Here is a 26,259-nt window from a genome sequence, read left to right as displayed (position 1 = left end):
GTGCTCACTGTAGGTGTGAACTATTTTGCTGGTAGCGCCATGTTGGATGTCAGACCATTCTGGGCTAGAGGCACAAATGCAAGACCCACTCAGCTTCTTGAAGGCCAACCAAACTAGGTGCTATTTTGTACAAATGACCTTCATGGAAAGGAACTTTTAACTTCCTGGCCTCAAGATCATTCCAGGTAGCCTCCACTAATTTTTGCCACATTAGGTGAAGTTCGCCTACATGCAAGAAAGAGCAGGTAGAAACCAAGTCAAAGGAGGATGAGTAGCAGGAGCAAGAGGAAGATGACTGAAGGAGAAGCTCCTCAGGAACATTAGCAAAATCTGCCTTTCTCCTGCCCTGAGTAAATGTTTGGCCATGATAGTAATTCCATTTCAAACAGGAGATTCCCTGGAACACCTACCAGAAGGTGTTGTCTCCTTACACAAGCTGTGAACCACCAATCTCCATTTCCATTCACTAATAATCAGGTAAATATCACTGTAGACATAAGAAATGCCAAGAAGCACCAAGAGTAAGAACACATGCAGCCCACTGAAAACAGCAATGTGGAATCTCCCAAATTACCCACCCATTTGCTCCACTGACTACTGCAGTCTGCACAACCACCCCAGCACAAAGCCAACTGGAACTAATTGCTAACTCCAAGAATTTCAAGAACGGTAGCACTTACTCCACAGAAATAAATTATAGGAAAACTTTGTTCCAAATTACAAATCTTTATTCCAGCAAAAAAATAAAGGTAATCTCACTGTACAATGAATATTGTTATAGGAGCAATTACAATAAAAATTGAAAACTTCCCTTCCACCCCGCACTCCCCGCCCCAAACAAAGCTATTTACAGTTACTTTGTTCATCTCAAATACAACAGATTCTACAAAGCTCACCTGTTGTATGGGTAACATTAACAGGATTTCAGATGGAGTTACTCCAGTTTCAAGTGGGTACTGTAATTACAAAGGGCTGTTTTCTCACACTGGGACCATTATGGGTGATAATTTGACTAGAGTAGGGAAAATGTGCGATTTCAGATGCAATCTGTACTGTGAGACAGAATCTACTTCTTGGATACAATTCTATAGTATGTTCAAGAGACTTTTTTGCTGTTCATTCTCTGATATCACAGGGCTTTATTTTCTGATGTAAAAAATGATCCAAGGCTATCGCTGTAGATCACTCTCTAAGCCAGTTTTACTACCAGCTGCCAGTCTCATGCCTACCACAAATAAACTTTACATCTACAGGGTCTTAAATACTACACTACTTTATCCTCCATTATACTGGTCACAAGGGCCAAACATGGAATCCTGGAAAAACTGCTGCAAGTGCTAATTTTCCTCCAGAGCCACTTTGAACAGTAATTCCATTCCAGCTGTAACTAGGCCTGGATTGGAAACAGAGATAAGAAATGTCTGTGAGCTAATAAACCTCCAGAGCTCAGTGGATTTTATCCTGGATTTAAAACAGGCAGCTAGTTGAGGCAACTATTTAAAAGGAACTGCAGATGCTTTGCTGTAGAGGAGTTGACATGCTGGTTTATTTTCCAAAATTTCTGAGATTCAGGGACTGTTTCCTGATTGGATAATAGCAAATCTGATTCCTTTGCTTATAAAGGGAGAGAGCCAGAAAGAAGAAACCCAAGGTAGTTAGATTAATATATTAGAGGGAAAATAATATAATCTATTATTGAAAATGCTACTGCAAGGGATTGGAAAAATTAATGATGGCTTTGTGAAAGGAAAATGGTCAACTAATTTATTGTACTTCTATGATGTAGCAGATGTTCATAGCCTGCAGAGTTCCATGGTACAGTAGGAACTGGATGTCTTTGCACTATGCACAAGACCGTATACAGCAGTTGCAAGAAATCAGGAAAGCTAATTTATTAATTGTTAGGGAATTGAATGCATGAGGAAGGTCACACTTTGGCAAGAGTGCAGCAGGAATACTGTGTAAAGTACTGGTCTCCTTATGCAAAGAAGGATTCAACTTGGAGGTGGTTCAGAGAAGGGCTATTAGCTGGAATGAGTGGTATACCTCCTAAGGGAAGGGTTGGATGAACTCGATTTGTATCCATGAGTTTAGAAGGGTGAGTAGGGACATGATTGACCACAAATCTTGTCAGGATCAATGTTTACTCTTACTTGTGAAACTAGAGCTATTGAAAGAGGTTGCCCAGTTAGAGCAGATGAGATGCATTTTCTTTCTTTGTAGGGCTTAGTGTCTGGAATTCCTTCCTCAAAAAGCAATAGAAGTTTCTGAATTTTTTAAGGGAAAAATAGATAGAATTTTGATAAACAGGATATGGTGGGGCAGGTGGTGGTAAGGTGACAAGGAAGGTTACGACAGGTATGTTCCTGTGGAACAGTACAGCAATCTCAAAGGGTTGGGCAGCCAACAGCATGTGATCAGAGAGCACCAAGGCAACACAACACAACTCAAGGCCAATGTTGTTGTACCTTAAAAGCAGCTTACAGAAAGCAAGGGGTAGGGGTTGGCAGGAACCAAACGGGGAATGGATTCCTCCGAACAAGAACATTTACAGCAAATTCCATTTGTCCCACTTGCTAATGTAGATTTAAATAGATGCACATTTTTGGAAATGTGTTCCCCAGTACAGATCAGATTAGAGTGAAGGTGGACAACACAAATTCCATCTGAAATACTGTAATTCCCATTAATGTGTTCTATATATAAAAAATGTACTCAAAGCTGCATAAAATCAAGAACAGTTAAAAATGTTCTCTTGTTAAATTGTACATCTGATATACAGAAGAATTGAACATTTGGGTCAACAAAGTCTGAGAAAATGTAGAAATATAGAAAGCTATCTTGTTTTGCTGCTGAGGAGGTGGGCCAGCAGCAGCATACCACAGGCTAGGTCTAGAGTGCCTTATCCAGTGCTTTTATTCACATTTGAGAATAGTTACACCTTGGTTAACTCATTAAACAATTCATTAATACTGAAATTGGTTACAAAGAGAATGAAGTAAACGTTTAAAGAAAAAATATCAGCCACTGAACAAAGAACTTGCCCCCACTACCAACAGGCTGCTGGGCATTGATACAGCTCATTGCTCACGGACCACAACATTTTCAGATCAAATGCCATATCCGTGACCAAAATATACCTTTACATAGAAGGCTTCACTGCAATAGCGTATGTGTCCACATTGCCTTACACCAACTCATGCAAAACAGATAAAGAACAGTTAATTCTGGACACCAGTAGAACATTCAAAGAAACCTAGTGACTAAAATGCATTTTAATTACTGTCATACCAGACAGCCAAACACTGTACATCTTCATTTTATCATGAAATCCAGCAAAAACACAAGTACACACAAAGTAGAATGTAGTAAAATGACGTTCTAAGACTTCACAAGTTTTCAATGTTTGGAATTGTTCCAGGTGCCCAGCATGGGAAGCCTGGTTTAAATTTTAATTTTGAATGGAGAGGGTGAGAGGAAAAAGTCAGTAACAAACAAGCCAATGTGTAAGTGAGGAGTTCCACTAGACACAGGATTCATGCCTTCCTCATTTAAACAACCCAAATACCACAGTCCCTGTTAAAAGTTTAGCTGACTTTGAAAGAGGATGAAAAGTGTGAGGGAAGAATGGCACTAAATGGAATGGGCACCAGAACATTCAAGAACAGCCAGCCATCAGAGTTCTTGACTTGCCTATTCTCGAACATGGGGAATGAAGGAGGAAACCTCAGTGAAATCAACAAATTGGAAAAGGCAGGAAATTTGTGTTATGTTTTATTTTTAACATGGTATATTTAAGAGTACTCATCAAATAGCCTATAATTATGAGTGTGAAGTGATGGAGGAGATAATAATTCATTGTAACCCATGAATGAACAAATGAAGGACAGAAGATAATGGAAATTTTGGAGAGTCATTTCAATTTAAAATGCATTACAATTGGCAATAAAGGGAAGTTGACGAAGAATTGTGTTCTTAAAAGTGAGTGACGATAAACATCAATGTTCCAATTACAGAGTGTTCCACTTTGACAAATCCCTGAGATAAGGGAAGACTTCTGTTAAGCAAGTAATATGCCAAAACTGCACAATAAGGAACAATTACCCATGCATTAGACAAATATATTAAAACTTGTCAGGAAGCTCCCATGCCTTTGAAGTGACAAAGCATGTGGCTGACTGAACATAATGAAGATTTTTATTTCCAAACAACGTAACAGGGTAGAAATGAAAAAATATATACTTTTTTTAAAAACTGAGGTTGCATGATTAATATGTTCAATAATTTTCCTTGATCTTGTGCAATATTTTTAAACAACAGATCTTTTGTGCACATTCTTGCTCAGTAGACATAGGGGATGATCCGATATCGTACCTGTTGGCAGTATTTATTCCAAGCTACACCATATTTCTTCCTGCACTGATGTTCATCTCTGGCCTCACGATGAACAAGCAAGCAAGTGAAATAAATTACATAGAAGTATGGAAGGATGTGATTAAAGCCTATAAAAACAAAAAAAAACAGCAATTCTCAATAAAATTAGCACTTGATACTCTGTTGTCGAGTGTGAACGTATCACTGAATGGAGTCTGTGCTAAACACTCACCAGAGACCAGATAGTTAGAAAAACATTTATATCTTATTTGCAGTCTCCAGAGTTCCCATTTCTCTGATAATTCTTCAGCGAAGACACACCCACTCAGTTTCTGCTCTCTTCTGGACATACCTATCTCAGAACCTTCACCCTCCTGTCTCAGCATAGTTGCTTACTCCCCCACCCCAATAACAGATACCAAAACTCCCCAATCCTTAAATGCAAGGATGCTGACTGGATATTCAACCCAAGCAACACTGGTCAACCTCACCATACTTTTCAATATATCTAACAAAATCTCAAACTCAATGTAATAGTTCAGACAAATGTCTTAAATTTTGCACTCTTGGCAAGTTTCATTGTTTTTAATGAATTCATGTTTTAATAGCAATATTAATAATTCCTGTACAACTTTAGTGAATGGCATCTTACTATAAAGAAATTCTCCGTTTAGAGGCTTGATGCATATCCATGTTGAATGCAAGATTATCATGGAATACTGTCAATAAAAGACATCAAAAAACCCAGTGAGGTTCAGGTGTCAACTTCAGCTAAGCCACTGTCACTTTAGCAACAATACATGAAGGGTCTCAACCTGAAATATCAACTCAAACAACAGGAATTCTGCAGATGCTGGAAATTCAAGCAACATACATCAAAGTTGCTGGTGAACGCAGCAGGCCAAGCAGCATCTATAGGAAGAGGTGCAGTCGACGTTTCAGGCCGAGACCCTTCGTCAGGACTAACTGAAGGAAGAGTGAGTAAGGGATTTGAAAGCTGGAGGGGGAGGGGGAGATCCAAAATGATAGGAGAAGACAGGAGGGGGAGGGATAGAGCCGAGAGCTGGACAGGTGATAGGCAAAAGGGGATACGAGAGGATCATGGGACAGGAGGTCCGGGAAGAAAGACAAGGAGGGGGGTGACCCAGAGGATGGGCAAGAGGTATATTCAGAGGGACAGAGGGAGAAAAAGCCACACTCAGGTTGGAGGAACAACACCTTATATTCCGTCTGGGTAGCCTCCAACCTGATGGCATGAACATCGACTTCTCTAACTTCCGCTAAGGCCCCACCTCCCCCTTGTACCCCATCTGTTACTCATTTTTATGCACACATTCTTTCTCTCACTCTCCTTTTTCTCCCTCTGTCCCTCTGAATATACCTCTTTCCCATCCTCTGGGTCACCCCCCCCCTTGTCTTTCTTCCTGGACCTCCTGTCCCATGATCCTCTCATATCCCCTTTTGCCTATCACCTGTCCAGCTCTCTGCTCTATCCCTCCCCCTCCTGTCTTCTCCTATCATTTTGCATCTCCCCCTCCCCCTCCAGCTTTCAAATCCCTTACTCACTCTTCCTTCAGTTAGTCCTGACGAAGGGTCTCGGCCTGAAACGTCGACTGCACCTCTTCCTATAGATGCTGCTTGGCCTGCTGCGTTCACCAGCAACTGAAATATCAACTGTCCATTTCCCCTCTCAGATACTGTGTGGCCCACTGTTTTCCTCCAGATTGCAGCATCTGTAGTCTCGTGACATTTTATGCTCCTAACTGCATAGTTGAGTTACCCTGACATGGAGATCAGCTGCTCACCAGAAACAGCACCATGTCACAGCAAGGCAGGGAAACAAGCATGGTGGATGAACTGCAGTCAACTAGTTTTCCTTTGGAAGTATGTACTTTTGTTTATTTCATTGCTGTATAACCATCTGCAAAAGCCAAAGAAATGGGTTGATGCTAACAGTAACATGTTGTCCATTGGATGGCTGTGAGGATTTTTCTGGTGCCAGTCCCAGAACTCCCTTTCACATAAATATTATTTTACCTCTCTTCTCATTCTGACCTCCGGGAATAGGATTCTCTGCTGGTGTTTCATTTGTAAGTGAAGGTTTGATGGTGCTTTACGGGTTCTTTTCCATAGTTCACCGAATGAAGCTCTGAGTTAATTCAACATTTCTTACGCTAACATCACACATATTTCTGTAAATTTATCTCCCTGGTTTGGGTAGTGCATCTGAAGCTGCAAAGTATTTCAAGTTGTCCAGCTTAGTTAACCATCCATCCTACAGTCCCATTCCAAACCAGGAACATAGGAAACTTGATTACCAACCTCTCCCATCACTGAATCATTATTACACCCTTTCATGAAGTCAATTCTTTACTCACCACAGGGCAGCGACCAAGCCAAAGCCATGATGAGATCTCCCAGGTAGTTTGGGTGACGGACAAACCCCCACCATCCAGAAACAATTAGACTCTTCCCTGTTGCAGTGGGGATAGTTTTCAAATCTGTAGAAAGAAAACCATGTGCAACTTTATAAAGTAACTACTGCTGTAACTGAACTGCATAGGTCTTCTCCAATAATAAGGACACAGAAGAAACTATATCATAGGTGCAACAATACTCAACCAAACTGTAAATATGGGAACAGTGATCAAGTTAATTAGCATCTTTAATTTATTCTAAATAACATCTGGTACTCTCACTATACGGATGAGGGCAAGTAGTTACACCAAGACAATCTGGTAAAGTCCTGCTCTTTACACCCACTGCATTGCACAGAAATGCTAAGGAAAACAGTCCAGTATTTTAGGTGCATTGAAATAATAACAGCAAAACTGATATGTTAATTTTTCAGAACAGTAAAATGATCTTTTCACTTGACTATTACCTACAGTCAAAATGTTTATTAAATAAACAATGATACTCACGTGCCAATTTGGGGTCATGAGGGTTCCTTCGGAAGGCATTCTTCTGAGAGTTGGATGCCCGGAATATGGTATAACCAACAGCTGCAATGCAAGCACACGTGCGATTACTGGAACACTGAGGTAAAGTAGCACTCTGATTAACAAATATCAATTAAGAAAGAGAAACTCACTTACTGTTGAGAACAATAATTGCCAGGGCTAAAGGCCAGCTCAGTTCATTTGGGTGATTAACCAGATAGTAAGCTTGTAGACTATACACAAATGGTACCCAGACCAGATCGCCAAACGCCAGCATGTAACCAAAGCCTTCATGCACAATATCCATGGTCGTCAGAATTCCTGCCTATTTTCAAACAGAAAAACAAAAGTGTAAACAGGGAAATGTTCAAAGCTGGAATTTAGAGAAAAGTGCTGGAAAAACAGCCAATATGCTGGAAGTGGTAGAGATAGGTATAATTACAATTTTTAAAAGATATTTGGATAGGAAAGGCTTCCTGGAATATAGGCTAAATGGGACTAGCTCAGGAAGGGAACTTAGTTGGCATGTATGAGTTGGGCTGAAGAGCTGTTTCCCTGCTGTATTACTCTAAGAGAAAGTGCCAGCTGACATTCTAATCACAGAAGAGCAGTAAAACCAAGCAAAACCCTGCCTTCACCCAACAAATTCACAAAGAGCAACTCCTAGTAGGTACCATGCTTGGGTCATCATGGGCTAGCAGCTCTTTGTAGATGCACAGTGTGAATTGCATTTATTCTGAAAGCATTGAAGTGCTGATAAGAATAGAACATCAGAATTACCTCATTCCATAGTGCATCAAGTACGTAGAGAAGCTGGAAGCAGTTTACGAGGATCATTGCCAGTGAGGGGACATCACTGTTCTGCACCTTCATCTCAGCAAACAGCAATCCCAAGTTAATGACAACCTTCAACATTCAGAGAAACAAGTCAGTACTCATTCCCAAGTAACTCTGCAAGCCCCAAAATAATTTTAACATATTTGTGAAATTTGACTTTACAGGAGGAAACCCAAACTGCAGGATGTGTCACAAGGTTCAACATTACCATTTTGCAAAACAGATACAGAGCAGTAGAATATTCAGTCTTTTGCGACCTCACAGGTTGCAAATCCATCCTATTAAACATCAAAATAAAGCCAACAGATAGTTTTTAGTAAACACAAGAAATTCTGCAGATGCTGGAAATCCAAAGCAGCACACACACAAAATGCTGGGGGAACTCAGCAGGCCCAGCAGCCTCTATGGAAATGAATAAACAATCGACGTTTCAGGCAGAGACACCTCACCAGGGCTGGAAGGGAATGGTGTGGATGCTAGAGTAAAAGAATGTGGGGAGGGAAAGGAGGACCAGCTAGAAAGTGATAGGTGAAGGCAGGTGGGTGGGAAATGTAATGGGCTGGAAAAGGAGGAATCTGATAGGAGAGGAGAGTGGACCATGGGAGAAAGGGAAAATAGAGGGGCAGCAGGGGGAAGTGATAGGTAGGTAAGGAAAAGAGTTAAGAGGACAGAGTGGGTAAAAGGGGAGGGAAAAAATTACCAGCAGAAATCAATGTTCAAGTCATCAGGTTGGAGGCTACCTAGACAGAATATGAGGTGTGCTCCTCCACCCTGAGAGTGGTCTCATTGTGGCAAAAGAGGAGGCCATGGATCAACATGTTGGAACGGGAATGGAAATAGGAATTAAAATAGATGGCCACCAGGAAATTCTACTTCCAGCAGATGGAGCTCGACAAAGAGGTTCCCCAATTTATGTTGGGTCTCACCAATGTAGAGGAGGCCACATCGCAAGCACTGGATACAATAGATGATGCCAACAGATACGCAGGTGATGTGTTGCCTGGGCCCATGAATGGATAAGGGAGGAAGTGAATGGGCAGGTTTAGCATTTCTGTCACTTGTAGGGATATGTACCAGGAGGGAGATTAATGGGGAGGGACACAATGGAATCATAAAAGGAGTGATCCCTGCAGAAAGTGGAGAGTGGGGGGGGGGGTAGGTAAAGATGTGTTTGGTGGTAGGATCCCATTGAAGATGGAGGAAGTTGCAGAGAATGATGCATTGGATGTGGAGTCTCATGGGGTGGTACATCCCTGTTCAGGTGGCAGTAAGATGGGATGAGCATGGATGTCTGGAAAATGGAGGAGATGTGGGTGAGGGCAGTATCAAGGATGGAGGAAGGGAAACCCTGTTTTTAAAAGGAGGATATCTCTGATATAATGGAAGGGAAAGCCTCATCCTGGGAATAGATGTGGCAGAGACAAAGGAACTAAGAAAAGGGAATAGCATTTTTACAGGAGCTGGGAAGATATATTGTCAAGATAACTATGAGAATCGGTAAGTTTATAAAAGATGTCAGTAGACAGCATGTCTCCAAAGACAGGGACAGAGAGATCGAGAAAGGGGAGAGAGGTGGCAGAAAAGATCCAAGTGAATTTAAGGGCAGGGTGGAAGATGGAGGTAAACTTGAAGTTGACGAGCTCAGCATTGGTACATGAAGAGGCACCAATGCAGTTGTCAATGTAGTGCAAGAAGAATTGGGGAGAATTACCAGGGAAGGCTTAGAACATGAACTGTTCTATGTAGCCAAAGAAAAAACAGGCATAGTTGGGGCACATGGCTACCCCTTGAGTATGGAGATGGGGGAGAAGGTGGTGGAGGGAAACTGATTTGATCTTTTGTTGAGAAAGCAGCAAAGAGTTTTAAAGCCTTCTTGATGGGGGATAGAAGTGTATAGGGACTGGACATCCATGGTGAAAGTGAGGCAGTCAAGGCCAGGGAATTGAAAGTTGTTGAGGAGATTGAGAGTATGGCAAGTGTTGCAGATATAGGTGGGAAGGGATTGAACCAAGGGGGATAGAATGGAGTCAAGGTATGCAGACACGAGTTCACTGGTGCAGGAGCAGGCAGAGACAATAAGCCTATCTGGACAGTGAGATTTGTGTATCTTGGGTATGAGGTAGAAACGAGCAATGCGAGGTAAGGGAACTACAAGATTGGTGACAGTGAATGGGACTTCTCCAGAGTTGATGAGGTTAGTGATGGTGTCAGAGACAATTTTCTGACGGTCTGGGGTGGGGTTCTTTTCAAGGGATAAGAGGTGCCACATGGCCTCAGCAAGGTCCACCACACTATGACAGCACCCTCTTGTCTGTGGGCTTGATGGTAAGGTTGGGATTGGTGTGAAGAGTGTGCAGGGCAGTGTGTTCAGATGGGCTAAGGTTCAAGGAGGAGAGAGAAGTGCTGAAGTTAAGCCGGTAGATGTCTTGGTGGCAATTAGAGATTAAAGATCCACAGCAAGCACAGAACCAGAGTGAGATGTCCAAGAAAAGGAGGAGGGTTGGAGATGGGAGAAGGGGTCATCAGTGTGGGGTAGGGAATTCTTGCCAAAGAATTGGGCCTAGAGATAGAGGTGACAAAAGAAGAGCTCAGCATCATGGTGGGCACAGAACTCCCTGAGGTGTGGGCAAACAGCAACAAAGGCAAGGCCCTTGCTGAGGACAGAATGTCCACCTCAGAGAGGGGAGGGTCAGAAGGAATGATGAAAACACAGCAGGGATTAGAGCCACAATTGGTTGGGGGAGGGGGGAGGGAGAGAGAATTGGTGGTGTCAGAGGGGGAAGGGTTAGGTATTCAGTGAAGGTAGAGTGGAATGAAGATGGAGGTTCTGAGGACCCAAGAGGTGAGAGGGGAGCCTGAGAGACCTGGGGTTGGAGTGGTGGTAGGGGAAGGGCAGCCCAGGGCACAGCGACAGAGAGGCAAGAGTCAGCCTGGAGCTGGAGGCTGCGTAATTCGCAGACTAAAGGCATCCAGGGTCACTGAAACCAGAGTTGGTGGTGACGGGATCCGCACTCTAGAACTGCCCAGGGTTGCTGGAGCTGGAGTTGGTGACAACAGTATTAACAGTCTGGAGAGCCCAGGGTTGTCGGAACCAGAATTGGAGATGGTGGTATCCGCAGACTGAAAACAAGCAATCTTCTGATTCTTCCTGGACACAAGGAAGGCAAAGAACTGGCAGCCAAAGGCACGGATTCGGCAGAGGATGAAATGCTGAAGAGGTTCACGGCAGGCGCATAGAATTCGGAGGGAGAAGTGATGGAAGAAGCAGTCAATCAAACGTAGGTACCCGGCATCCTTGGTGGGTTCAAACTGGGAGGCCTGAAAACAGAGCTGGAAGCCATGTGGAACAAGATGGTGGTGAAGTCAAGTTCCCAGGAAGGATATGTGGCTGTGATGGCAAGTCTGGGTGAGTACATGGTCGAAGAGTCAGAGGGCAGCAGAGATCTCAGAGCAGTGAGATATGGTTTCACTGAATTAGTGAGAGGGCCTCACCTGATAGCTTTTGTGATAGATAATTACAGGCATGAAACAAATGCTTCATCTTCACATGCTGACAGCTACGTCAAAACGAAAGATCACAGTCCCTTGCTATTCTATAACATACTTCTCCAGCAACACTAAGATCTGACTAGATTTTAAATGAAAGGTACATCAGGTTTCACCGGTGCTGGAGACAAAAATCTGTGCATTGTGTGTGATATTTTCATCTACATTCCCTGTTAAACTACACCCACCCTTTCAGACTACATGAATTTAATATTACACAAGGACTCATAGATGTCAATATCTGGTATCCTAGTTCTGCCATAATTATTGGCCCAGGCTTTCCAGTGCCGAGACATTGCTAATAATGCAACGTATCAGTTTCTCTACAGAAGTCTCAGCTTCCAAACGCATTGTAGTGGCCATCATTTATTCAAATACAGCTCAGCAATTATGTATTTCAATCGGCTGGATTGTTATAACTGCCTGCCACAGAGCACAAAACCCTATAGAACTACAGCAGAGCAAATGTCAAATAGAACAAGCATATACACAGGGTTCTTCCACCACCCCCACTGCACACACACATTGACAAGAATCCAAGAAAAAGGCAGAAGCTGAAGAACCAAAAGTCCTGCTAGTATTATCACAGTCAAAAATACCACTGTGTAGCTTATAATTTTAGGCAGATATTTCAAACTCACCCAGCCCATCAAGCCTGGGCGAAGCTCACAGAAGTACTTCAGATCGAAGTTTCTAATACGAGGATTCAATTCGCGGCCAATAAAGAAGTCATAAACATAACTACCTGCAAACCAATACAGGCATTATAAAGGTTGCAATGGCTGTTTCATACAGGATCTAAATCCATTGTGGTCTTGTACTTCTACCTCTTCCAGCAAGAACGCTTCAGTGCACGTGCAATCAATACTTAATCAAAAGCATGTTGTTCACCAATACACCACTAGGTCTGAACTTTATTCAATGAAATAGCACTGTGTATAGTCAAAAGTAAGATCCATTTCTTGATTGAATAAGGAGGACAGGTGGTGGATATAAATCAATGAATCATGGAATAACATAGCTCATGTGGCTGCCAGAAAGAAAAAAATCTGGGGAACTTATAATGGAAGAGCTAGAACAAAAAAGAGAAATCAGCCAAGATGATCACTGGGCGAAACCTTTGGATTACATTCTAGAATTGCCTCCACAAACATCTAACGCTTCTATTTCACCTTCTTAAAGCATACATTTTTCACCAAATCTTTGGCCACCTGTTCTAAATATCTGGATGAGTGGTAGTGTTTAATTTTGTTTATCAGTGCTCCTACTTATTGTATTTTAATCAATTTGTGCATCCGAGTAATAGTTTATAATACGGAAGGATGGAGCTGCAAAATGGAATCTGTTTGGGGAAGAACAAATGCGATCTTTGCCCTGCCTGTGAAATATGCCGGTGATATTAAACCTGATTCTGAGGGGTAAAATGGCCAGTCACAGATCTAAAAGAAATAGGAGTTATATTCCGAGCATTTTATTTTTACCTCCCCTCCACCCCTTGTGGCACACTGTGTTGCCATCTGCTACACCACGTTAGAGGCGGTGCACGGTCCAAATGATTGCCTTGGATACTTTTGTTGAGCTCACAAGACCCTGTTGGATATTGGCAATGTCAAATACTAAGCAAGTCCAATTCACTAGCTCATTGGTGGGACCGCTGGCAGGGGAGCTGTGTGGCCACGGTTATTGCATAGACCAAGCACTCAAGCTGCAGGTCACCTGCTGCAGCCTGCTAGGGGAGAAGATACCAGAGGCAGTGAGAGAGAGAGCAGGAGCCCTAGCTGAATCAGGGGCTGGCCCTCTTGTTGATGCTGCTCTCGGTGGAAGACAAGTTGGATTGCATTTGTCTGCGGCTGGACTTGCGCACAATGAGGACTGCTGCATGCTTGTTCTTGCAGAAGCATGGCTCCAAGAGAACATCCCATGCACCATCAATCTATAGGCAATGACACTGAGGGACTCGAGTTATATTATCTCTTTTTGTATTTTCTCGTATTGTGCCTTGTGCTGTGAGAGACTGTTGGCATTGTGTTTTGCACCTTGGCCCCAGAGGAATGCTGTTTCGTTTGACCGTATTCATGTGTATGGTTGAATGAGAATTGAACTTGAACTTGAATTTCTCCTTCTATTTCATGTAACCTGCTCCTCTGCTCCAACAACCAATTGTTTTGACAAATAAAGCTTACTCGTGTATGAAAGTCTGGGTTGCTGCATAAGAATGAAAAGGTTTATCTCCTTTGATTGTATGTGCTGCATACACTATGTTTTATTTAAGCAATTTAGATACGAAATGAAGCAGCATTTTCCTTAGCATATTAATTGTACAGTGGCTATTAAATCAGTGATTAATATCAACGAAGGGAGTTGGGAAGCACTGGGGAAACGTAAATGAAAAGATGGAGAAATAAAATTACCTCAAATCTGTTCAATTAAGTCACTTACCAGAATTTCCTTCAGGAGCCAGATCATCTGCAGGAACATGCCAGGAACGTGCATAAAGGTAAATACTGAACAGAAAGGCAAACATCATGGCAGATAATGCAAGCTGTAGTAAGTTATCGTAGATGTAGCTCAGGTTCACCTCATTGTAAAGAGCAACTCCTAACACCACTGCACACATCAGAAAGGCATACAATGCTGAAAGGGAAAGTAGTCATTAACATTTTAAAAATGATACACAGAGGAATGAAAAGGAAAGTGATATTATTACCAAATGTCTACATTAGATTCAAACTACATTATAATTGGACCAGACTCATAGAAGGCAGTTGAGAGCCTATTAAAACACCACTGCTTTGAAAAATACTTTCTATGCAGTCAGTTTGCTATATTTCTCTGCTACTTTACTAATGATAATGTTTCAGCCTTGCTTTGTTAAATTCTGAGCGGATGATTTTTCTGGCCACAAAACTATTATTATACACTGTAAGGACATGGAACCTGGAACAGAATTTCAATTACGTGTGAATCTAGCCAGCTGGGGTGGTTTGAAAGAATTTGTAAAGAACACATGACCTTCTATTCACAAACAGAAACTAAGCACAATTTTCATGGTAAGAGCATCATATAAATCATCTTCTGATTTATAAGCCCTTGCTTCCAAATTCATTTAAAAAGGCATTACTAGCAAAGATATTACAAGTATGTGAATTTATGCAGTGCAGAAAGCTCTGAACTCCAGAGAACCAAACATTTCACAGTGAGCTTCACAGCAACTTTTCTTGGTTAAGAATTTTCCCCAAGGCTTTGAAATGCCTACTGATAGAAAGCCTGTTTTCCAGTTCAATTCACTGTGGTGCTGAAAGAGTTACCAAAGGATGTGCAAGAATGGCTCAGAAAGTTCTTTACCATGGTTACCATGCCATATCTTCCAGCCTCATCATGGCTCTGCAGAGAAATGGCAATTCTCATCATTTTAACACACTGCTCAGTGGGTTACTTTCCATAAGACCATAATCAGGAGCAATATTAGGCCACTCAGCCCATTGAGTTTTCTCTGCCATTCCATCATTGCTGTTTTATTATCCCTCTCAACTGCATTTTCCTGTCTGCTTGCCGTAACCTTTGACGCCCTGATTTATCAAGAACCTATCAACGTCTACTTTAAATATACCCAATAACTTCGGCTCCACAACTATCTATGGCAATTAATTCCACAGATTCACCAACTTCTGGCTAAAGAAATTCCTCATTTCTGCTCTAAAGGGATGTGTCCTGTAAGGGCGTGCCTTATTCTAATTGTCAAAAGTCACTTCCGTTATGATTGGTTAGGTTAGAAGGTGCAGCTGCTTTTCCCATTGGATAGATGTCTGGTGTCCAGTTTCAAATATCCTGGGTACATGGAAGGGTTTGCTCTTCTTCCTTTGTTTAAGGCAAAACCTTTAAGAAGGTATGTTCTTGCACGCACTTTTAACCAAGTATGCTTGTTGAAATCAAATCACAAATGAGAAAATCTGCAGATGCTGGAAAGCCAAGCAACACACAAAAAATGCTGGAGGAACTCAGCAGGCAGGCAGAATCTATGGAAAAAAGTAGTCAAGGTCTTTTCCTGAAAAGTCAACTGTACTTTTCTCCCCATAAATGCTGCCTGGCCTGCTGAGTTCCTCCAGCATTTTGTGTGTGATGCTTGTTGAATTTGTTGAGTATTCAACTTTGTAGTGCCTGTAACTTTGGGGAACATGAATGTTTGGTTGAGTTTTTACTGTTTGTAAATAAATGATTAATATATCTATTTGAAGTCAGTGCACTTCCTATTTCACTTGCCACACTCACAAACCCGATTGATCATTACAGGAAATCTATTCTGAGTCTGTCCACTCTGGTCCCAGACTCCACTACAATTGGAAATATCTTCTCAACATCCACTCCAATTAGGCCTTTAAATACTCAATAGGTTTCAATGAGATCCCCCTTCATTCTTCTAAACTCCAACAAGTACATACCCAAAGCAAAATGCCATGTTAACCCTTTCATTCCCAGAATCTTGTGAATCTCCTCTGGACCCTCTCCAATGCCATAAGATTCTCTCTTAAATAAGGGGCCCAAAGCTGCACACAGTACTCCAAATGCGATCGACCAATGCCTTATAAAGCTTCAGCATTACATTCTTACTTTATATGCTAGTCTTCTTGAAATGAACGCCAACATTGCATTTGCTCCCCTTACCGACTCAACCTGCAAATTAATCTTTAGGGAATTCTGCACAAGGACTCCCAAGTACCTTTGCACCTCTGATTTCTGAATTTGCTTTCCACATAGAAAATAGTCCCTTCTACTTAAGCTCATGACCATAGAATTCTCTATACTGTAATCCATTTGCCACTTCTCCAAATCGGTCAAAAGCCCTTCTGCAGACTCCCTGCTTCTTCACGGCTGCCTGCCCCTCCACCTATCTTTGTATCATCTGCAAATCCCCACTTCTGTCATCCAAACCATTGACATGTGAAAGGAAACAGACCCAAAACTGACTGCCCCAGAACATCACTGGCAGCCAACCAGAAAAAGGCCCCTTCATTCCCACTCTTTGCCTTCTGTCAGTCAGCAAACTTTTGTTTATGCTAGTATCCTTGCTGCAATGCCTTGGGCTCTTACCTTGTTCAGTAGCCTCACATACAGCACCTTGTCAAAGGCCTTCTGAAAATCCAAGCAAACATCTATTGACTCTTCTTTGTTTATCCTACCTGGTATTTCCTCAAAGAATACCAACAGAGTTGTCAGGCTAGATTTTACCTCCAAGAAATCAAGCTTACTTCAGCCTACCTTATCATGCATCTCCAAGTACCCCAAAACATAATTCTTAATAATGAACTCTAATATCTTACCAACCACTGAATTCAGGCTAAGACACACAAAATGCAGGAGGAACTTAGCAGGTCAGACAGCACCTAAGATGGAACAATGAGTCGACATCCTTTAATAGGACTGGAAAAGAAGGGGGAAGAAGCCAGAAAAAGGTGATGGTGGCAGGAAGGGAACGAGTACAAGTTGGAAAGTGCTAGGTGAAGCCAGCTGAGGGGAAAAGGAAGGTAGGTAGGTGGGGAAGAGGATGAAGTGAGAAGCATAGAGATAATAGGTTTAAAAGGTAAACAGCTGAAGGAGGTGGAATCTGATAGGGGAGGGAAGTAGACCATGGGAGAAAGGGAAGGAGGTATCAGAGGTATGTGATAGTGATGTTAGAAGAGAAGAGGTAAGAGGGAAGTCAGATGGGGAATGGAAAAGGAGATAAGGGGGATGCTTATGCCATTGGTTTGGAGGCTATCCAAACAGAGTATGAGGTGTTGCTCCTCCAACCTGACAGTGGCCTCATCATGGTAATAGAGAAAGTCATAGACTGACATGTTGGAATGGGAATGGTGAGTAGAATTAAAATGATTGGGCACTGGGAATCCTCCACATTGCGGACAGAGCGAAGGGGCTTGACAAAGCAGTCTCACCGATATAGAGTAGGCCACACCAAGAACAATGGATACAGTAGATGGCCCCAACAGACTTGCAGGTGAAGTGTTACCTCTCATAGAAGGACAGCTTGGGATTCTGAATGGAGGTGAGGGAGGAGGTGAATGAGCAGATGTGGTACTTGTTCCACTAGCAGGGATAACTGCTAAGAAGATCAATGAGGAGACAAATGGAAGAAGGTGGAGGTGGAGGTTCAGAGATATTCCCGCGTAAAGCAGAGTGGGTGAGGTGTTTGGTGGTAAGTCCCACTGAAGATGGCAGAAGCTACAGAGGATGATGTGAAATACATAGAGGATCATGGGGTGGTAGTCCCAAAGTCTATCCCAAAGGCATAGATGATGGGATGAGGGTGGAGGTAGCATCAATGGTAGAGGAAGAGAATTCCCACTCTTTGGAGGAGGAAGACATCTCCAATGTTCTGGAAAGAAAAGCCTCATCCTGGGACAGATGCAAAAGAGATGGAGGAACTGAGGAAAGGGAATGGCATTTTTACAAGAGACAGGGTGGGAAGAGGTATAGTCAAGATAGCTGTGAGTCAGAGGGCTTATAAAAGATATTAGTAGACAGTCTGTCTCCAAAAATGGAGACAGATCAAGAAAAGGGAGAGATGTCAGAAATAGACCAAGTGAATTTAAGGGCAGGGAGGAAGTTGGAGGGAAAATTGATGAGCTCAGTATGGGTGCATGAAGCTGCATCAATGCAGTCGTCAATGTAGCGCAGAAAGAGATGGGCAGCATTACCAGTGAAGACTTATAGACCATTGACTATTCCATGTAGCTAACAAAAAGACAGACATAGTTAGGGCCTTTGCAGGTGTCCATGGCTACAACGTGGATATGGAGAAAGTGGAAGGAGCTGAAAGAGAAATTGAGTATGAGCGCCAGTTCTGCCAGAGGGAACATGGTGGTGGTGGAGGGGAACTCGTTAGGTCTGTTGTCTAGAAAGAAGCAGAAAGCTTCAAAGCTTTTCTCATGGGGGTTAGGAGTGTATAGGGATTGGCTATCCATTGCAAAAATGAGGCGACGAGGGCCGAGGAAATTAAAGTTGAAGAGATCGAGAGCATGTGAGGTGTCACAAAAGTAGGTGAAATGAGACTTGAACTAAAGGAGATAAAAAGGATTTGAGGTATGTGGACATGAGTTCAATGGGGCCGGAGTAGGCAGAAACAAAGGGACTACCTGGACAGTCAGGTTTGTGGATCTCGGGTAAGAGGCAGAAACAAGCAACGTGAGACAAAGGAACTCTGAGTTTGGTGGCAGTGTACGAGAGACCTCCAGAGTTGATGCAGTTGGTGATGGAGTGGGAGACAAGGTTCTGGTGATCCTAAGCAGAATCCTTTTCAAGGCGTAAGAAAGATGAGAAGTCCCCCAGGGGACTGTAGTCTGGCAGACTGACCTCTACCTTGCTGAGGACAGGTGCCAACTCTCAGACACTACCTCTTACTTACAAGGTTTTGTGCATGGTAGGTCATGTCTAACCAATCTTATGGAGCTTTGAACAAGTTACCAGGAAAGTTGATGAAGGAAAGGCAGTAGATGTTGTCTACATGGACTTTAGCAAGGCCTCTGACAAGGTCCTGCATGGGAGGTTGGTCAAGAAAATTCAGTCATTTGGCATTTAGGATGAGGTAATAAATTAGATTCGCCATTGGCTTCGCAGGAGAAGTCAGAGTGGTAGTTGATGGCTGACACCCCGACTAAAGGCCCATGACTAGTGAGGTACCGCAAGGATTTGTGCTTGGTCATCCACAGTATATCAATGATCTGGTTGATAACATGGTAAACTGGATCAACAAATTTGCAGATGACACTAAATTGAAGCCACAGTGGACAGAGAGGAAGGCTATCAAAGCTTGCAGCTGGATCTGGACTAGCTGGAAAAATGGGCTGAAAAGTGGCAGATGGAATTTAATGCAGACAAGCGTGAGGAGTTGCATTTTGGGAGAGCAAACCAGGGTAGGGCTTATAGAAGTGCAGTAGAAGAGAAGGATCTGAGTAATACAGATCCATAATTCCATGAAAGTAGTTTCACAGGTAGATAGGTTCATAAAGACAGCTTTTGGCACATTGATCTTTATTAATCAAAGCATGAGTACAGGAGCTGGCCTAATTTGGAGTATTATGTGCAGTTCTGATCACCTACCTACACGAAAGATATCAATAAGATTGAGAGTGTAGAGAAAATTTACAAGGATGTTGCTGAGACTTGACGATCTGAGTTATAGGGAAAGGTTGGACTTTATTCCCTGGAGAGTAGGAGAATGAGGGCAGATTTAATAGAAGTATACAAAATTATGAGGGAATAGACAGGATAAACGCAAGCAGGGTTTTTCTACTGAGGCTGCGCAAGACTAGAACTAGAGGTCATGGGTTAAGGGGGAAAGGTGAAATGTTTAAGGGGAATAGGATAGAGAACTTCTTCACCCAGAGGACGGTGAGAGTATGGAATGAGCTGCCAATGGAAGTGGTGGATCCTGGTTCAATTTCAACATTTAAGAGAAGTTCTAATTTAAGTACTGAAGGGGAGGCATATTAAGGCTATGGTCCAGGTTACGGTCAAGGGACTAAGCAGAAAAATAGTTCAGCATGGACATTTGGGCTGAAGGGCCTGTTTCTGTGTGTAGAGTTCTTTGACTATGTTCTGGAGACTTTCATAACCTCTCCTGCACTCTCCTCCCCATTTGCTTTTCTTTACTTTTCCAAGCTACTATTGAACCCATCCCTCCCTCACCCCTACTATGTAGTTTAAAACCCTATGCACAGTTCTAGTTCTGCGATTCGCCAGGTCCCTGGTCGCAGCATGATTCGGATGGAGTCCTTCCATCAGAACAGCTTCTTTCTTTTCTAATACTGCTGCCAATGTTCCACAAATTCAAATCCTCTTCTCCTTCACCAATCTTTGAGCCATGCATTTAGTTCTCCAATTTTATTAACCCTCTGCCAATTTGCATACAGCTCAGATAATAATCCAGAAATTATCTTTTTTATTCCTTAACTGTTCAAATTTCCTCAGTAGAACATTTTTCCTTGTTCTTCCTATGTTTTTGGTATTCACATGGACTATGACAAATGAATCTTTCTCCTCCCACTCCAATTTCCTCTGCAGGTCGGATGAGATGTCATGAAGCTGGACATCAGGCAGACAACAATGCATTTGTGACTCTTGATCTTGCGACAAAGATCCATGCACTACTGCTTGCAGGACCACTGCAATCTCAGCAGTTACCTTATACATATATACAATCCTTTAGCAATAGCCACTTCATGATTATCTGCTGAATTAAATCCTCAAAATATTTTCATTTCTGCTTAATCTTAAAGAATCAAACTACTTTCAGGAGATTTACAGTCTCACATGACCATGCCTTTTCCAAACTGTAGAAAAACAAATTATACAGAGCAATCAAGAATTCTATGCGGTCAAGTGACAATCAGCACTTGTTAATCATAAGTGCTATAAAGCAATGAGTCTTTGACCAAGAATATAGAATTAAATAAGTCTCAAAAGCACTGCAGTTGAAAAAACGTAATGCAAAATTTTCAGAAACACGGTTAAAATTTAAGGAGATAATGAATATCTGAAACTGATAAACCGAGCTTTTGATTACTGACACTAGAACCTCTGGGAGGAGCTGGAGTCCCCTCTACTGATTGCTACCTAGATTGCAAGCTAAACCGCATCTATTTTAATAATTAGTAAAGTAGGTGAATTCAAAGCTTTAATTACCACTGGTGTTTACATATAACTGTGATCAGAGACACGGCTGAAGGATGAGCAGGACCGGCAACTCAATATTCCGGGGTATAGAATTCTCGGTTGAGATAAAAGGAGAAGTAAAACAGAAGTTGCATTAAGTCAATATTGAGGGAGGATATCATAAAGCTCCTCAAATTAGGCCATAAGGATAGAGATTAGAAACAAAATAAAGTGTCATTACTCTGCTGGGGTGTATTATAGACATACCAGTCTACAGATGAGAGAGGAACAGATACGTAGGCAGATATCAGAGGCATGCAACGAAAAAAGGGTTATTGTTCTGAGAGGGCTGAATTTTCTCACCTCAATTTTCTCAAATATTAACTAGGATTGCCTTAGCATTAAATTTACATTTAGTATTTAGTTCTTTTTTTCTTCTTTTTTTGGGGTTTTTTTTTCTTTGTATAATATATTTTTTTCTTTTTAGTTCTTCTTCTTTATGCTTAATTTCATGAGTTTGGAAGTCTATTATACCTGTGTTATTTGAAATCTTTTTTGTATATGTTTATTAATAATAACAACATTATTCCAATCTCTTTGTATCAACATTGTTATTTTGTTTATAATTTTGAAAACTAATAAAAAGATTTAAAAAGAAAGCATTAAATTTACAGAGGGGATAAAGTATTTGAGGTTTATCCAGGAGAGTTTTTTGATGCAATTTGCAGGTAGATGAACAAGTAGCTTTACTGTACCTTATCTATGAGAATGCAGCTGATCAAGTAGAGGGAGTGTTACTCAGGGTATATTTTGAAGATAGTGATCAGAACTGTATATTTTAACGTGTTTATGGAAAAGGACAGGGATAAACCAGTAAGGTCTTAGATTAGGGAAGAACATTTTCATTAATGTGAGAACAACCTGGGAAAAGCAGATTGGGAACATTTACTTGCAGGATGAGTTCTTTTCTGCAGCGGGAAGCATTTAAAAGAAAGAAAAGTAAGAGTTCAAGGCCAATGTGTACCCATAGGGGTAAGAGCCAAGGGTAACAAGAAAACAAAACCCTGGATTTCAAGGAATATTGAGGGTTGAAGAGAAAAAAAAAGGAAGCATATGGCAGAGAAGGGTCTGTCAAGACTATAAAAAGTTAAGTAGTACAATAGTGAAATTAGGAAGTCAAAGAAGGGTCACAAGAAGATCACTAGGGACAAGATTAGGGCAAATCCAAAGGTGTTCTATGAATGCATCAAAGGCAAAAGGATTAACAGTGGAAATGTATAGCCCATTAGGGATAACAGGGACAATACGCGCATGGAGCCACAAGGCACAGTTAAGGTTCTAAATGAATAATCTCTAATGTAGGTCCCTATGAGTAAAAGGGAGTTTCTCGATGTCTCAGTGGGTTTAAAGGATATAGTCCCAGGACCAAATAAGATTCATCCAAGGCCTGACACAAAAATTGGCCAAGTTGTGGACAGTGAGGAAGTTTGTCAAAGGATTCAAAAGGATACAGACGAATTGGAAATCTAAGTAGAGAAATTGCAGAATGACATTCTGCTATTTCTCTACCTACATTTCCAACTGGTATGAGGACAAGTGTGAGGTGTTGCACTTTGGAAGATCAAATGCAAGGAGAAAGCAAACAGTTAATATGCAGGACCCTTTGCAACACTGATAAACTGATGGATCTCAGGAAGCAAATCCATAGCTCAGCAGTCCCCAAGTCTCGGGCCACAAAGCATGTGCTACCAGGCCGCGAGGAAACGATATGATTTGGCGATATGAGTCAGCTGCACCTTTCCTCATTCCGTCACGCCCACTGTTGAGCTTGAACGCACGCGAGGTCATTACCCGCACATCATCCATGTCAGCGCGGGAAGGAGATCAACTCCTCGAGCTTGCAAATGACGGCGGGCTGAAAAGTATGTTTGACATAACATCTCTGTTGGCATTCTGGATCAAAGTCAAGGTTAAATATCCTGAGATAGCCATGAAAGCACTGAAAATGTTGCTTCTATTTCCAATGTATCTCTGCAATGAATGCAACGAAAACCAAATTATGGAATAGACTGGACATAAGGAACCCCATTCGAGTATCGCTGTCTCCCATCATCCCTCGATAGAACCGTCTCGCTGCAGGGAAATAAACCCAGGGCTCCCACTGATTCAGCGATATTGGTGTGTTGTAATGATTTTATATGTTCATACAAAGAAAATATGTGCTGTGTGTTTAATGTCCAAACGTTACTTAAAATGTTATGATGCTATTGACTTGTAAGTGACTTATATAACCATATAACAATTACAGCACGGAAACAGCCCATCTCTGCCCTTCTAGTCCATGCCGAACGCTACTCTCACCTAGTCCCACCGACCTACACTCAGCCCATAACCCTCCATTCCTTTCCTGTCCATATACCTATCCAATTTTTCTTTAAATGATAATATCGAACCTGCCTCCACCACTTCTACTGAAGTTCTTTCAACGCTTACTTCAAGCTCCCCTGATAATTGACTTATCACTATATTCATGTGAGGAAAATATGCGGTGTGTGTTTAATATTAAATTCGTCAGATAAATCCTTTTAGAAAAGAAGTTGAGTGTATTAGCTACTTATCACCTATATTCCGGTCGTGATTAACAATCCCCCTCCCCACGCGCCCCCCCCCCACCGAACAGAATCGCCAAAAACGATTTGTAGAAAAAAATTGGCACGTACATGCATGCGCACTGGTGCCCGCGCAAGGCTTCATGGTCATGGTAGTCTTTCTCAGGGTAAGCACAACGTATTTGACTGCTACTCTTGTCCGTTGGCAACCCTACCCCACCCCCCACCCCACCAGTCAGCCGGTCCGCAAGAATATTGCCAATATTAAACCGGTCCGCAAGGCAAAAAAGGTTGGGGACCCCTGCCAAAGCTAACTGAAAGTAGCAATACGAATAGGTGAAAGAAAAAGCACTAGGCAAACTCAAAAGTCTTAAGGTGAATAAGTCACCTGGGCCAGATGGACTACATCCCAGAGTCCTGAGAGAGGTTGCTGCAGAGATAACAGATACAGTCATGATCTTTCAAGAATCACTTGATTCTGGCATGGTCCTGGAGGACTGGAAGATTGCAAATGTCACTCCACTCTTTAAGAAGGGAGGAAGGCAAAGGAAAGGAAATCATAGGCCTGTTAATCTAACCTCAGTGGCTGGGAACATGTTGGGAGTCTATTATTAAGGATGAGGTTTCAAAGTACTTGGAGACTAATGATAAAATGAGTCAAAGTCAGCATGGTTTCTGTAAAGGGAAATCTTGCCTGACAAATCTGTTAGAGTTCTTCAGGAAGTAACAAGCAGGGTTGACGAAGGAGAGGCAGTGGATGTCATTTACTTGGATTTTCAGATGGCGTTTAATAAGGTGCTACACGATGCTGCTGAACAATATAAAATCCTATGGCATTATAGGAAAGATACTGGCATGGAGAGCGGAATGGCTGACAGGCAGGAGGCAGCAAGTGGGAATAAAAGCATCGTTTTCTGGTTGGCTACTGGTGACTAGTGGTGTTCCTCAGGGGTCAGTATTGGGACCGCTGCTTTTCACATTGTCAGTGATTTAGATAATGGAATTGATGGCCTTGTGGCAAAGAATGTGGATGATACGAAGATAGGTGGAGAGGAAGGTAGTGCTGAGGAAGCAATGCAATTGCAGCAGGACTTGGACAAATTGGATGAGCAAAAAAGTCACAGATGGAATACAGTGTTGGGAAGTGTATGATAATACATTTTGGTAAAAGGAACAATAGTGTGGACTACTATCTAAATGGGGAGAAGATTCAAACATCAGAAGTGCAGAGGGACTTAGGAATCCTCATGCAAGACTACCAGAAGGTTAATTTTCAGGTTGAGTCTGTGGTAAAGGTGGCAAATGCAATGTTGGCATTTATTTCAAGTGGAATAGAACATAAAAACAAGGAGATAATGCTGAGCCTTTATAAGATACAAGTCAGGCTGCACTTGGAGTATTGTCAGCAGTTTTGGGTCCTACACCTCAGAGAGGATATGTTGTCACCGGAGAAAGTCCAGAGGAGAGAGGTCCTCCGGAACCATGCCAAAATCAAGTGATTCTTGAAACATCATGACCAATCACGAAGATGATTCCGCATATGAAGGGGTTAACATATGAGGAGTGTTTGGCAGCTTTGGGCCTGTACTCACTGTAATTTAGAAGAATGCGTGGAGATCTCATTGAAGTCAACCGAACGTTGAAATGACTAGGTAGGCTGGATGTGGAGAGGATGTTTCCAGAACTAGAGGGCACAGCGTCAAAATTGAAGGGCAACCCTTTAGAACAGAGGTAAGGAGGAACTTTTTTTTGAGCCAGAGAGTAGCAAATCTGTGGAATGCTCTGTCACTGACTGTGGGGGAGGCCAAGTCCGTGTGTATATTTGTGGAATTTGATAGTTTCCTGATTGGTCAGGGCATCCAAGGATATGGTTTGAAGACAGGTGTATGGGGTTGAGTGGGATCCAGGATCAGCCATGACAGAATGGTGGAACAGACTCAATGGGCTGAATGACCCAATTCTGCTCCTATGTTTAATTGTCGTATGAATAATAGCACATGTAGTGAAGTAAGAAATCATCAATCCTGTTAGCTCTGAGCAGGCACACTGTGTCCATATTCTGTTCATATCAGATCATTCCAACATAATATCATAACCTTGCCTTTTTTTAATCATCTTTACCATTTTGTTCAAGTAAACTATACTAATCTCAGCACCTACAAGTTCCAGTAATACTTTAGCTAAAAACATTTCTTTTAAACCTCCTTTAGGCTCCTGGTTTGATCCTTGCCTGATGACTCAAAATGTGCACAAATTAAAACACAATTCTTACTCAACATTTCAAACTGCTCACATACTGTACA

At 42.0% G+C, this 26,259-nt stretch overlaps 1 protein-coding gene across 1 annotated transcript in view; it reads right to left on the bottom strand.

Annotated features, from left to right (window-relative positions):
• Positions 1 to 706: 706 nt before the first annotated feature.
• The window catches only part of lbr (lamin B receptor), a 65,888-nt gene continuing 40,335 nt past the window's right edge, over positions 707 to 26,259 (bottom strand). The window contains exons 8-14 of the mRNA XM_063040504.1: positions 14,139 to 14,333; positions 12,341 to 12,444; positions 8,097 to 8,222; positions 7,473 to 7,641; positions 7,299 to 7,379; positions 6,753 to 6,875; positions 707 to 4,502 (exon numbers count right to left, since the gene is read on the bottom strand). Of these exons, the coding sequence (XP_062896574.1) occupies positions 4,342 to 4,502; positions 6,753 to 6,875; positions 7,299 to 7,379; positions 7,473 to 7,641; positions 8,097 to 8,222; positions 12,341 to 12,444; positions 14,139 to 14,333 (959 nt within the window). The 3' untranslated portion in view covers positions 707 to 4,341. The remainder of the gene's footprint in view (positions 4,503 to 6,752; positions 6,876 to 7,298; positions 7,380 to 7,472; positions 7,642 to 8,096; positions 8,223 to 12,340; positions 12,445 to 14,138; positions 14,334 to 26,259) is intronic.

This window comes from Mobula hypostoma, chromosome 2, assembly GCF_963921235.1.
Source record: "Mobula hypostoma chromosome 2, sMobHyp1.1, whole genome shotgun sequence".
Taxonomy (NCBI): Eukaryota; Metazoa; Chordata; class Chondrichthyes; order Myliobatiformes; family Myliobatidae; genus Mobula; species Mobula hypostoma.
This window is presented reverse-complemented; position numbering and strand designations above follow the sequence as displayed.